At 35.5% G+C, this 12,557-nt stretch overlaps 2 protein-coding genes across 4 annotated transcripts; both read right to left on the bottom strand.

Annotated features, from left to right (window-relative positions):
- Positions 1–1,137: 1,137 nt before the first annotated feature.
- On the bottom strand, positions 1,138–3,612 carry LOC120072142 (NAD(P)-binding Rossmann-fold superfamily protein). Of its 2 annotated transcripts, XM_039024558.2 has the most exons (3): positions 2,720–3,587; positions 1,625–1,975; positions 1,138–1,538 (listed from the first exon to the last, which is right to left on the bottom strand). In XM_039024558.2, exons 1-2 carry the CDS (start codon positions 3,426–3,428, stop codon positions 1,656–1,658), a joined length of 1,029 nt encoding a protein of 342 aa, XP_038880486.1. In that variant the 5' UTR covers positions 3,429–3,587; the 3' UTR covers positions 1,138–1,538; positions 1,625–1,655. The 2 variants fall into 2 exon arrangements, with proteins under 2 accessions (XP_038880486.1, XP_090167952.1); XM_090311826.1 differs by having other exon boundaries at positions 1,138–1,975; positions 2,720–3,612.
- Positions 3,613–4,893: 1,281 nt separating this feature from the next.
- On the bottom strand, positions 4,894–12,073 carry LOC120072123 (DNA primase). Of its 2 annotated transcripts, XM_039024536.2 has the most exons (14): positions 11,710–12,073; positions 11,280–11,416; positions 10,932–11,095; positions 10,680–10,826; positions 10,520–10,571; positions 10,231–10,405; positions 9,406–9,488; positions 8,778–8,987; positions 7,045–7,161; positions 6,719–6,875; positions 6,357–6,464; positions 6,053–6,118; positions 5,720–5,967; positions 4,894–5,338 (listed from the first exon to the last, which is right to left on the bottom strand). In XM_039024536.2, exons 1-14 carry the CDS (start codon positions 11,777–11,779, stop codon positions 5,261–5,263), a joined length of 1,812 nt encoding a protein of 603 aa, XP_038880464.1. In that variant the 5' UTR covers positions 11,780–12,073; the 3' UTR covers positions 4,894–5,260. The 2 variants fall into 2 exon arrangements, with proteins under 2 accessions (XP_038880464.1, XP_038880469.1); XM_039024541.2 differs by lacking the exon at positions 7,045–7,161.
- Positions 12,074–12,557: the final 484 nt, after the last annotated feature.

The raw sequence follows: 12,557 nt of genomic DNA, 5'->3' as shown, positions 1-12,557 counted from the left end.
TTGTCTAGTACAATTGTAAATTTTAATAAATATCAAAGTATAGGAATATAATTTCCACTTGTCAGAGATGAACTAAATTAACAGTGTTAGGTTTAAAATTTCAATTTATTATTTAATATTTAATATTATATACTAGTTAAATTATCTAGTGTCTAATTTCAAACTTCACATAGGATGAGCATTAGAGATAAAAAAATCAAACCAAACAGATTTTGATCAATCGATTTACGGATATTTTCGATTAGAGTCAGTTACAAAACTTCATTCGGTTGGTGTGTCCAATAAGAACTCAAATCGACCAATCTTACCAACATGTTCATTTCTTTTTTTAAGAAAGCATTATCACGTGCCTACAAAGCTATTGCACCAAAGTGGTCAATTGATTTGCATACCTAGCCCTTCAAAATCAACAAAAATCATTCTTCATAAAACAAACCTGTTGTTGGTGGACAACTGTTTGAGTTTAAATCGACGACAACGGACCGATGTGAACCCCTACTCGCAAGAATCTATAATACAAATCAATTTGTAGTTGAATTTTAAACTAAATGATAGAAATCAAATTATATATATTATATGATTTGCTCAACACTTGTGTCATAAAAATAAAATATTACATTTACATAACTTAAAATGTTCAGTGAGGCATCATATAAGTTCATTTTCTTGTTGATATTTTTATTAAAAGAAATTTGGATTGTTCAATATACATTTCTTTTTATTTTAAAATTTTGAAAGATGTCTTTGATGTTGTAACTATACATAAAAAATAATAATAAATAAATAAAACATAATAATAAATAAATGAGAAAAATAACTTTTTGGTACCTTGAATTTTGAAGAATAAGTGCATTTAGTCCTAAAGTTTCAAATTAATCATTTTTATCATTGAGTTTTGAAGAATATGTTTGAAAAATCCTCCCTAAAAGGAACAAACTTTTTAATTTAATATAAAAATATTTATAAATGCTTGTCTCTCTCATTCTCTCCTCTGTCTCTCTCTCTCTATGAAACGTATGGTTGTTTTATCCTTCTCAAGCATAGGCCTTTGTAGCCTCAACCCGAAACAGGAAACATCCACTTCCAAAGAATGTTAATGAACTATATGAGATTCGTGACAAAGAAGCTACAATCCCATTTGAAATTCCAAGCATGATACTTTTTAATGATCTTTATTTTAAAAACAACCCAACCTTTGAAATTCAATAGGTTGGTTAAAGCCATGAAAATTTTGAAATTTTGTAGATTCTTAGACAGAGAAGCCATTATCAGAAATGATACAAATGCATCAATGTCAGTAAATCGGCAAGGACCTAATTAGGGAGACTCCACACAACGACACATAAATTAATATCCTAATTAGAATGCTACTGATTTATAATTAAGATCTTATTTGCAGTAATCTCCATTGGCTTCTCCAACATTCTTCCTCTCTCATCCCCATTTCTAAGTCCAGAAACAATCCCCTGTTTCCGCCACTGCTTTCTTTCGACTTTCACCATATATATATTTGGAAAGCAAGCAGCCGAAAGAGGGAACTGAAAGAAAGGATTGGATTTCAACCTTAATCAAATAAAACAGGAAAATCCCGATGGAGAAAACAGTAGTAGTAAAGAGGAAGCACCTGTAGCTGTTAACAAAGAAGTTTGAAGAACTCAGATGGTTGTCTCGTACGCGAACTGGGCTGCAACGAGGTCGAACACAGCAGATCCAACAGATTTGAACACGGTTATTTCATCCCCATTTCTCCTTCCCACAACCTCCCCTTTGATCAAATCCACCAAATTCCCCAAAATATCCCTCTTCTCAATAACCCCTCTCTCCAGAGCTCCCACCAACTCCCCTGCCTCTTCCAAAGCTTCTTCACCGTCCACAAAAACCCTCCCTCTCTTTATCGCCATATCGTCACACTCCCTCATTGAATGCTTGAATGACCCCACCAAATTTAAGTACGCCCCGGCTTTCAACTTATCACCTGTTCAATATACACACACACACACATATGCTCTAACCATCAATATCACTTCACATTTCATAATTTAATGGTGATATGCATGATATCAAACAAGGTCCCAAACTCAAATCCATGCATGTTATTTTCCTTTTAAGGGTGGGACTTTATCAATCAAATTAAATTGGTCCCAACTTATCTTGAGTGGAATTGGCTATTATAGCTCATTCAATGTTTGAGTCTGCTGAAGTTCTCAATTATTATAACCTATAGTTAGCTACAATAAAATTATTTGACAATCATTTACTATTTTGTAACCATCCTCTCTCCTTATCTGTAACTTAGACTAAAATAGTTCACACTCAAATAGAGACTATTGTAACCCATAGATTCATCCTCTAGTCTACCCGTGTGTTCCTGGAAAATTTACCACAACTTACTCTTTCATTTGGTGGCAATATAACATAGTTAGACATGGATTTGATAAAGGGCTAAGAAGAAATGAGTTTAATGACCTTTGAATTTGACACTCAAATGTTATAGGATTAGATGGGTTTCGAGGTGCACATAAGCTGGAATATATATATAATCTAGACAAATAAAACCTTAATTCATACTCGTGCAGTATTAATTATGCCAACTCTTATGACATTCATGTCCACAGGTAATGAAGTTAAAGGATGCATGTACCCAACAAAATATAACCAGTAAAATAGCCACACTCCCACCACATATCGAACCCAAATGTATGTGTGTCATTGAAATTACCTTTGACCAGAGGAACCTCCGAGTTTGTTGCACAGCTCACAATATCCGCCTCCGGGATCGCATCATCCAGATTTGCACTACTCTCGAAGCAGACACCATCCAGCCCTGCATTTTTCCGCATCTCATCAGCTAGTTTTTGTGCCCTTTCCTCTGTTCTGTTCCAAATAATCACTTTATTAACGCTAGGTCTTGCTGCCAAATGAGCTTTGATCAAATGGGGTCCCAAGGCACCCGCACCCACCATAACCATGACCCTGCTATCAGGTCTGGCCAAATACTTCGCAGCCAAACCAGAGATACAAGAGGTTCTGTAAAGAGTCAAGGTAGTGCCGTCCATGGAGGCCAGAGTTTGGCCAGTGGTGGAGCTAAAGAGCGAGTAACTTGCATGAATTGCTGGCAAGTTTATGGCGGAATTTTGGGGGAAATGGATTACAAGTTTGACGCCTATGTATGGAAGTGATGGAGAAGAAGACCAAGAGGGCATGAGGAGGAGAGAGGAATGGGGCTGAACGGCATGGCTTTGACGCATTGGGCTGAAAATTGTGTGGAAGACGATCGGGAGAGATGATTGGAAGTGTTCGCTTAGACGTTGGTGTGTAAGAATGGAGTCCAAAGCTTCTTTGGTGATAAACATGGGAGATCTGGCTGTAATCTTCTTTGCGAGATTCGTTTCGGTTTCGTCTTTTGGGTTGCTGGATGTGGAAGCCATGATTCGAAGGTCTTTTATGGTTTTTTGATGAATTGGAGAAGACGATGATCAGCGGTGGAAAAATGGAACATGGGGAGAAAATAAAAGGAGTCTTCAATCTAGTGGAGAAATTGAACTTTGTTTCTGTTTCTTTTCCTAGGAAAAAAAGGGAAATTGCATGAGCTCAATTTTATCGATTTGTCTTATTTAATAATGGTTGAATTACAAGACTTCCTTTTTCTTTTTCTTTTTTTTTTTCTTTTTTTTTTTCATTTTCATAGTGAAAAAAATGAAAGAATACAAGTAACGAATCAGTCCACAAAAGAAAAGATTTCTCTCTACAAGAAGAGACTCCAACTATGCAAAATACCTCTTTTTAAAAATCCTGCTATTGATTGAATTACGAGTTGAATATACAGTTCTCATTTTCAAGGGGTGGGAAGCACTGATTTGCTAACACAACAAGTTTTCAAAAAATAACAAAATTTGATAGCTTTTCAATAACTACTCAAATTTCATATTTATAACCGATTCTCTAATGGAGTGGAGACTTATGTGGGGAACGGAACAATTTACTCTAAAATTTAATGAGATATCAAAGTGATAGGAAAACAGTTATTCATGTTTGAGGTTGATCCAAGCACATTGCATGAAGATATTTTCAAACACGATTGGTGAGACCCTCTACTTATAGAACCCCCTTTCTCTTGATCTTCTCTTTCTCCTTGTTTTATTTTGATTGCGATGAGTCAAAAGTAACGACGAGTTAATCAAAAGGAGCAAGTTTTCGTTTTAGGATCTATCAAAGAAATTGTTGGGGTTCTATTTCTAGTGGCAACATGCTATGGGGTGGCGATTCCGCTTATGGGATCAAATCAATACGCTCTAAGAACCCGTTCGAGTTTTCGACAGTTTCCATCGCCAATCACATTCCACATCCCACTTCAAACTTTTCGATTCCTCGAGGGCCAAAATGCTAAATGGGTTGGGAGAAGCAAGTCAAACCTTTGATCAACCCAAGGGTTCAGGAGAAGAGGAATAAAGTCTAAGTTCCATATCGAATGAGATCGACCTTGTTGCTCCTTGACAGAGAGGAAGTTTTTTTTTTTTAATGAGTGGCCGAGGACTTATAATTGAGGACCGACAAATTAGAAAAACAGTGCAGTACATATCATTATTGATAGACAGAAGAATCGTGGTTGTCTCCAATACTTTACTCTGACTCGCCCAGAGAATTTGTTATGAAATTTGACCTAATTTCATAGGTATAATAAATGTAATGCATGAAATACTCTTGATGGTAAATCTTCATTGATTGACACTAAGAACCAGTTCGGAGAATGAAAATGCTAGAAAGAGGAAATCAAGGATTGTCCACCATCAATTTTTTTTTTTTTTTTTTAACGTATTCTCAAAAATAAAATTGAATGCTAAATAAATAAAGCCTGGATAATTTACAACTTAAAGTGCCAAGGAAAGAAAAATCTGGAGAAAAACTTCCAACACTACATTTAACTCTCAAAAGTTACTCGCTCTTGCACTCCTGATTTATTCTTTGCTTTTAGAGCAGAAAAACTTCAACACTACATTTAACTCTCATCATACCATACGTTTCATCTATGACTATAAGTAAAATCACATCCTGAACTCCACAATTAGTTACGTATAGGCCTCTCATTCATCTGACAGAACTGAATGCAATTTTCCTAGTAGAATTTGCAGAGCTAACATTCTAAGGAACCACGCCTAAATTGTAGCCAAATATCCAACAGGTTCGTTATTGGATGCTTCCAAATGCATAATAATTTCTTTATGGTACCAAGAGAATACATTTGCCATCCAGTCCTGACTTTTCAAGTAGACAAATCTTTTACTGAGTTTTCCACAGCCATCCACCAGTCATCGTCTTCAAACTCTAATTTTCCAAGGACCTGGCAGAAAAATGGTCATCGAGTCAATAAAATGAATGATGCATTCCAGTCAATAGTATAAGATCTTTTTATCCTTAGAGATCTTAGTTATTTGTGATTTTGTGAGGCAAGTCAAATAGCACATAGCAATCTAGGTTCCTTCCGGTCTATCAAAGAATAGGACCTTCAAACTGTAAAATCAAGTAATTAATTATGATCTACCATAAAAGACAGCTAGTATTTGATTTAGATCAAGATGGGCAATAAGAAAGAGAAATTATCTCTTGAATGGTAAGCTCTTATTTATAACTAATCTTTCACATGGAAAAGAGAGATCATGTAGAACCAATGTAGAAAAAAGTGCACAAGTAGGTGAATTAAATAGCATGTTTGGGGATCAACCATGTTCCGTTTGTTTTCAACATCGTCGGCCACTCTCATCACTTCAAACCACCAGGAATCCTTGGCACTGCTATCTGTAATGTTCTTATCACTGAAAAGCAAAAGACAATTTTCATCGTTGCTTAGAGATTGATACTGGATGCAATCATCGGTTGACACTATGTCATTTGATATCTGTTCTGAATCCATGGAAACCCATGGACTAGGCATGGTATCAATTGGGATTGGACGCAGAGGAGATCGATAACCTGTAAGATGGTAAGTTCAATTAAACAATGACTGCAAATCAATAGTTTTCACAAAAAGTGAGAGAATTAGGTTTTATTCGAGCACCTCTACAATCTGGATCATGACACTTCTGATAATATGCAGCCCTCCTAAGGTCGACAACATACATCACTGAACGATGAAAACAAGGATAATCAATGCTTTGCATCAAAGAAGAAATGGGAAAACTCTCAGTTGATTTAAAGAAAAAGAAAATCCAGAGAAAGTTGATTCATTAGGTTTAAAGAATTAGATGATAACTGAGAAAACTAGGGAAGCTACACATGCTCAAATATAATATATACGAGTACTTCAGTCTATTTTTGAAAACACAAGTTTAGGAGAAAAGCATTCATCGATTCAAAGGTACCATGGTTGCTTTTGTGTTCACGACCAATACGTTCACAGTATCTATTTCGGGACATGCTGTAGACTATTAGTCCATATTCTGAGAACCAATACCAGCAGCGTATTTTTCCTGAGAAGGTAGCAGCTACGTTAATGGCTAGCAATTAAATGATAGAAGAGAAAGCGATAGATATCAGCAGACGTGAAATTTAGACAAGAGCAAATACGCTAAATGCAAGGGGAAAAAAAAAATCATCTCCCTGAAAAAAAAAAAAAAAAAGTGGAGAAACTCTACTGCAAAGAATTACAATTTCTCAAATACATTAGGTTTTTAAGCACGAAGTCCAAAACTTGCCTATCGCATGGGAAATACAAGCAAGTTACCTGCTAAACATCCAGTGGAGGCAACTGATTCAACAAACTTATCCACAGCTGGGAATGGAGATCTTCCCATGCAAGAAGTTGCCGAAACATCTCTCATGCAACCAGTCAACGGTACTTCTTTAGCGAAACTGAAATGCCGTCCAAAATTACATTTCTCCTGCAGCAAGAGAACCTCAAAGGTAAACAGATGTTGAATAATTAAAATCAAACATAAAGGTACGAAACATTTGGATTTACAGGATAATTCAATTTGTAAGGTATAATACACATGTCATGAAATGTTCACAGCAGCTTTACAGTTAAACTGAAACTCAGCTTGAGCTTACCTCCATCTCAAATTGCAATGTCTTTACGCAGTCTAAATCCATTTTGCAAACTAGAAGCTTCTCACAGTCAGCACCAACGTTGCAAATCAAGGATGCCATGAACATGTCTTTCTTACACTATGGTTAAATATGTAAAAGGTAAATAATAGGATCCTTCTCAAAATAATGTATCTTCTGCAAGTACTTCTTTAAGAAGTCAAGTAACAAAACAATTTCTTTAATATTGGAAAATTTTGGGCAAAGTTTTATAAATAATGATGACAACGAGGAGCCTTGAGCTTCCTCTTTCCTATAGGAAACCAGAGTCACTTTTCTTTTTTCCCCTTTTTTTTTGTCTAAATTTGTCTCGCAAAAGTAATTTTCAAATACAAGTACAATTACCTAGCAACCCATGCATGACCTCCCAACAACTGAAAATGGCAATCGGAGCCAAACTCAATGAATCAAAAGAACCTAATTCAACCTCTCTGAGGAAGATCACTCTCAAACTTCCCAAGAGCATGTTTCTTCTACAAGGCAGTGCTATACCAAAAAACCAATACCCTATATCCCCCTCAATGGTTTAGCACTTTAATCCCTTGGTGCCTCTTTGCCTTCCAACTGAACGATAAACAATTGGGATAGCCACCTTTTAAATAGATTATTGAGGGGATCTCATTTAACGGTTGAGAACTCGAGATGAGTAGTTGTTGTTGTTTTGAGGGGATCTCATTCAACGCTCGAGAGAAGCATGCATGTGAAAGTGAAGGGAGCTCAAACTTAGGGGAGCCTAAGTTAAAATTGAATAGGAGGCTTTACGTAAGATATTGAAGAGGGAGTCTATCGTTTAATTTCTTTTTCTTCATGTAATCGTTTAACTCTTTATCCAATGAAGTTTCTTTCTCCAAGGCATGCATCCCCTAGTAGGTGACATTGCACCGAACTAAGTTACCAATCTTTACATCTCTCTGACTCTGCTCTTATTGTTTGTTACTAAGTCATTTGGTTTGTTAGTTATCTTGTTAAGCAATCGTGCTTGACTTATGTGTAGTATGCATTAGATTCATTTTAAAATTTTACTAAGGTTGCATACAAGTAAGTTTCATCAACCTTCTTGTGGAATGTTCAACCTTGAGTAGGAAACCAATTCGTTTTACCTCATGGTCTTTGACAATCAAGGTACCACCCACTAATCCTTTCCCTGGAATTGATTCTTATTGAAATAAAGAAGGGTAGAAAAAGGAAGACAAGTTTACATGGAAAACCCTAGGTCAGAGAGAAAACACCACGATAGAAGAATTTTTATTATTTTCCACACACTAAAACACCACAAATACAATGTATAAGTAGACCCGGGCAAACCCAAAAATAGTAGAGACAAGTAAAAAGACTAAACTGCCCTTAGGGCAAATACAACATTTTCAAGAATTCTAAATTGATTTAGGAGTTTAGGTGTTCTCCTATCTCCTTAGATGAGATTTCTTATTTGCAATTTCTTAAGGCTTCATAACAAATTGGTACACCAAAAACTTCACAATATCTTTCTTTTATCTGAATTCCATGTCAAAACCAAAAGTTGATAATAAGGAGATCATGAAAATTCCAAAAGGAAAAGGATGGGTATCTAAAAAAGAACTTCATGTTAAAAATGACATTTGGGATTGACTGGCTATGCATTCGTCTTATGATTTAATATTGCCGAGAAAATAATACAAATTTGAGGAACTTAATATTTGATAGTAAAAGTACCATACCATTTTTGTACGACCATGCCTCCCCGTAGGTAGAAGCATAGAAATCTTCCCTGCCTTCGATGACAAAGCTAAACGAAAGCAACGATTTCTAGAATAAACTGCATTGTCCACAAACAGATGGCTGGGAAATTCAGTGGAGCTTGAATCTTTTCTGACAAACAGTTCTTCGTATCTCCCTTCCACTTTTGCATTACAAATCCGTGAACATATCTGATAATATACCATCACCAATTAAAACAGTACGGAGTCTTGTATAAATAGACAGTATGATTGTAGCTATTCAATTAAAATTCTGTTAAATAATGAAGATTCAGAACTAAAATATATTGGACATGCCTCGGATGAATGACCTACTTAGCTGATAGCCTAATATCTAAGAAGTAAGAAGCAATTAGAAATCGTGATGTAAACATATGAGCATTTTGCATTCTCAGAAGTTTAACAGATGCATCTTTATAATAACCACTGGGGTGGGTACCATCCATGCGTGAGTTTAGGGGGTAGGATTAGGAAATTGATGACAGTAATAGCAAACCAATACGATCTCCATTCGATAGAATAAAGTAAGAGTTCAAGTGTTTATCACTGTAGGTAAATCTTTTGGTCCTATGTTTCTTCAATGGAGTACCTCACCAACAAATGCTCCTACATGCGAGTTATCCTTAAAAGCGACTTTTGGTATGCGGATTATCAGGTGGCGAGAGAACTTCTCTAGACATAAAAATCAAATTGGAAGAATTATCAACAAAATCATAAACGTCACTAATGAAATCATTTGCAATGTAAACATCGAGGCATCTACAAAAGAAATAAAATAAAATAAAATGCTAGATGTTAGATCTAGGCTATAGGCGAAAGCCCTTATCATTATCAATCTCCGAAAGAAAGTTGCATTGCATGGAAATAAAAAATCCAAGGCTAGCTTCCCAAAAGGAAATCTCCAAAACATACAGCTGAATGACTTATTAGACAAAAACAGTGACTAGCTATTCCTCCCTTAATATTTTTAATTAAAAAATTAATTAATGGTTTGATTTTAGGGTAAAGTAAAGCTTATCCGTGAATTCTACAATGTCATTCAATTGCAAATTGAACAAATAGCTCTGGAAAATTGAACTCAAAATAATTTTTCGCATAAATGTCGCCAACGGTATTAGATCAGCCAATAATAAACCTTCGGCTCTTCTTTTTAATTTTTTATGGTTTTAAAATTTTGAAGTAGTCATATTCCCGTAGAATTACGAAAAATAATCTTGTTGACTATTTTGAACTTGTAATCAATAAAAATGGTAAAAGATTATTATATATACTTATACCAGGAAAATTTCAATTATCATGTCCAACAAAGACACAAATTAAAAGGCCTCAGTTTAACCATTTTAAGATGAACTAAGACATAACAGACGAATTAACACGGGAGATGAAGCCTAGATCAAACTGATGCTAAATATACCTTCGTTTGAGGAATCTAGCTCTAGTACCCAGTCAAAGCTTCCTTGAATTGAATACTTTTCATTCAAGGCTTCTAGAACAACTGATATCAAGGAATCAACCATTACGTCTCCATTTTTTCCCATATTGATCCTCTTACTGTATTCTAAATCAAAGTAAAGGTGACAAGGAGCGCCCTGAACACATGAATAGAAAAGTGAGAAGTACAGCAGAAGAAAAAGTAAAGAGCACATGAGTCCCATGGATTAAACCACATGATCAACGCATTGACTCAAACTTGTTCAGCTCACCTCTTGGATCACTTCATAATGGTGGCGACATTTTGAATCCATGCTGTTGTACCTGAAATTAATTAAGAAACGTAGTTAAAACAAGATCATAAGTGTTAGCTAAGTTGACAATTCTGTATGCGAAGTAATTTTCCTGCTCATGATTAAAATTTGATGGTACCTATGCCAGAACTCACTGTAAGATGAAACTAGAAATCTCCTTTGTCCATTAAAGTGATCTTGATAACTAAAAATATGAACATCAGTGTGTGCTCTCGCAAAATTAATTGCTTCTTCTTGTCTGGGAAATGTGGACCATACTTGCTTGCTATTCAGACAAGATCCCAGAAATATCAAATAGTACCATAAAGAAGTGGAATAATGGTGAAGCAGACAGGAAAAATAGGAGAGGTTGGAAGGATCCTAAATATACCTTAACTTGAATCTGCTTTGCTCAGAGAGATCGACACGGATTTCATGCAATAATCTCCACAAACTAGATGGCCTCTTTGGAGGGACACCTCTAGGCGAACAATAAAATACGACTGGAGAGAACTTCTTGGAACTAGAACCTGTTTCTTTACTTGTCAAACCAATCTGAATAGCGTTAAACATAGCTTTGTTAAGCAACGCCAAACAAATATATATGTATATATCCGCCTATTTCAGCCTCACCATTCGCCCAATGAATACTGAACTTCATTAGATAATTGAAATATTTGGATAAGCATATTAAAAATAACAATCAGACAAACTTGGCCCTCAGAAAACAACGACTTACTTTCTCCACAGTATCTTGGACGCTCGATGCAGTTTCCTGCCTTTCTTTAACTGATCCAGAAGCTGGAGTCTCAGAATTTACTGAACACTCGGGCTTCAATTTACTTTTTCTTTTCTTTTTTCGTCTCACAGCAGATTCTGAATAGAAAGATGATGGATAACCGCACATAGTTAGAAGCAAAACATACAAAACGAAGAACATTCATGCTGGTCACCATGCCACTACAGAAATTTGACCTATAACAAACATTGATCCTCTGTCGTAATTCCAATTTACGAAACCTACTAATTTTAGTGCAATGATTATCATTGCTTCGCAATTGGAATTCGGTTGTGTCTAGAAATGAGATTTGCAGTACATTGCTTCACGGAATACGCTAGGCTGCCATGATTGGAGGGAGTCGAATTGAAAGAAGAGAAATAGTACTTACGGGGAGGAGAAAAGCCGCACTTGAAGCATTCAAACAATCGATCGACGTCGTCCTCCACGGTCGATGCCATTTTTTCTTGCTCGGAAGTGAATGTGGATCGCTTTCGTCTCTCGCCTTTTCCTTCTCTCTTGTTTTGAAAAAATAACTGTGATATATTTTGGGAGTGAGAGGCGGTTCTAAATGAAACGAATTGGAATTTTTTTTGTGTGCTTTTCTTCCCGCCGAAACGATCTTTCCCTCCTGGCTCCTACCTTCCGTAAATGGTAAAACATTTGAAGCAGTCCTCGTAATTACTAGTTAGCCACAAGTTTTCACACTCCGCGCCAAAGTTAGTATAGCTCATATAGCATCAAAATGTTTCCACTCTCTGTCTCGCACATTTTTAAATGGTTTTAGATGTGTATTTTTTTAACATGTGCGTTACAAAATTTGAATTAACCTCGAAGATAATAATATGTCGTTTGATCTATGTTCTTTTTGTTCGGTTTTAATCATTAGAAATTATAATCTTCCAAAAAGTATTAATCTTTAACTAAAATTTTCAATTTGATTGGTTCAATTTGTAAACCCATATAACTGTTCCGGAGTGAACGGATAAATAATAGGGAAATTATATTGGATAGCTAAAGATAATTATATATTTGTAACCGCAACTTCACTTTTTACACTTTGCATATGTTGCAAAAATCATGCATGGTTTTTATTTCATTGTAATCTCCTGCATGTTTTTCTTTTCTTTTTTTTTTCTATTTTTTACAATATTCTTGTGTGTTCTTCCTTATTTCTTTTTATCGACGTAAATTTTTATTTCTCTTATGTGAGATATCTTCTTCATTTTCTAAATGTGG

This window comes from Benincasa hispida, chromosome 1, assembly GCF_027475165.1.
Source record: "Benincasa hispida cultivar pf3 chromosome 1, pf3_genome.v1.1, whole genome shotgun sequence".
NCBI classification, from domain to species: Eukaryota; Viridiplantae; Streptophyta; class Magnoliopsida; order Cucurbitales; family Cucurbitaceae; genus Benincasa; species Benincasa hispida.
This window is presented reverse-complemented; position numbering and strand designations above follow the sequence as displayed.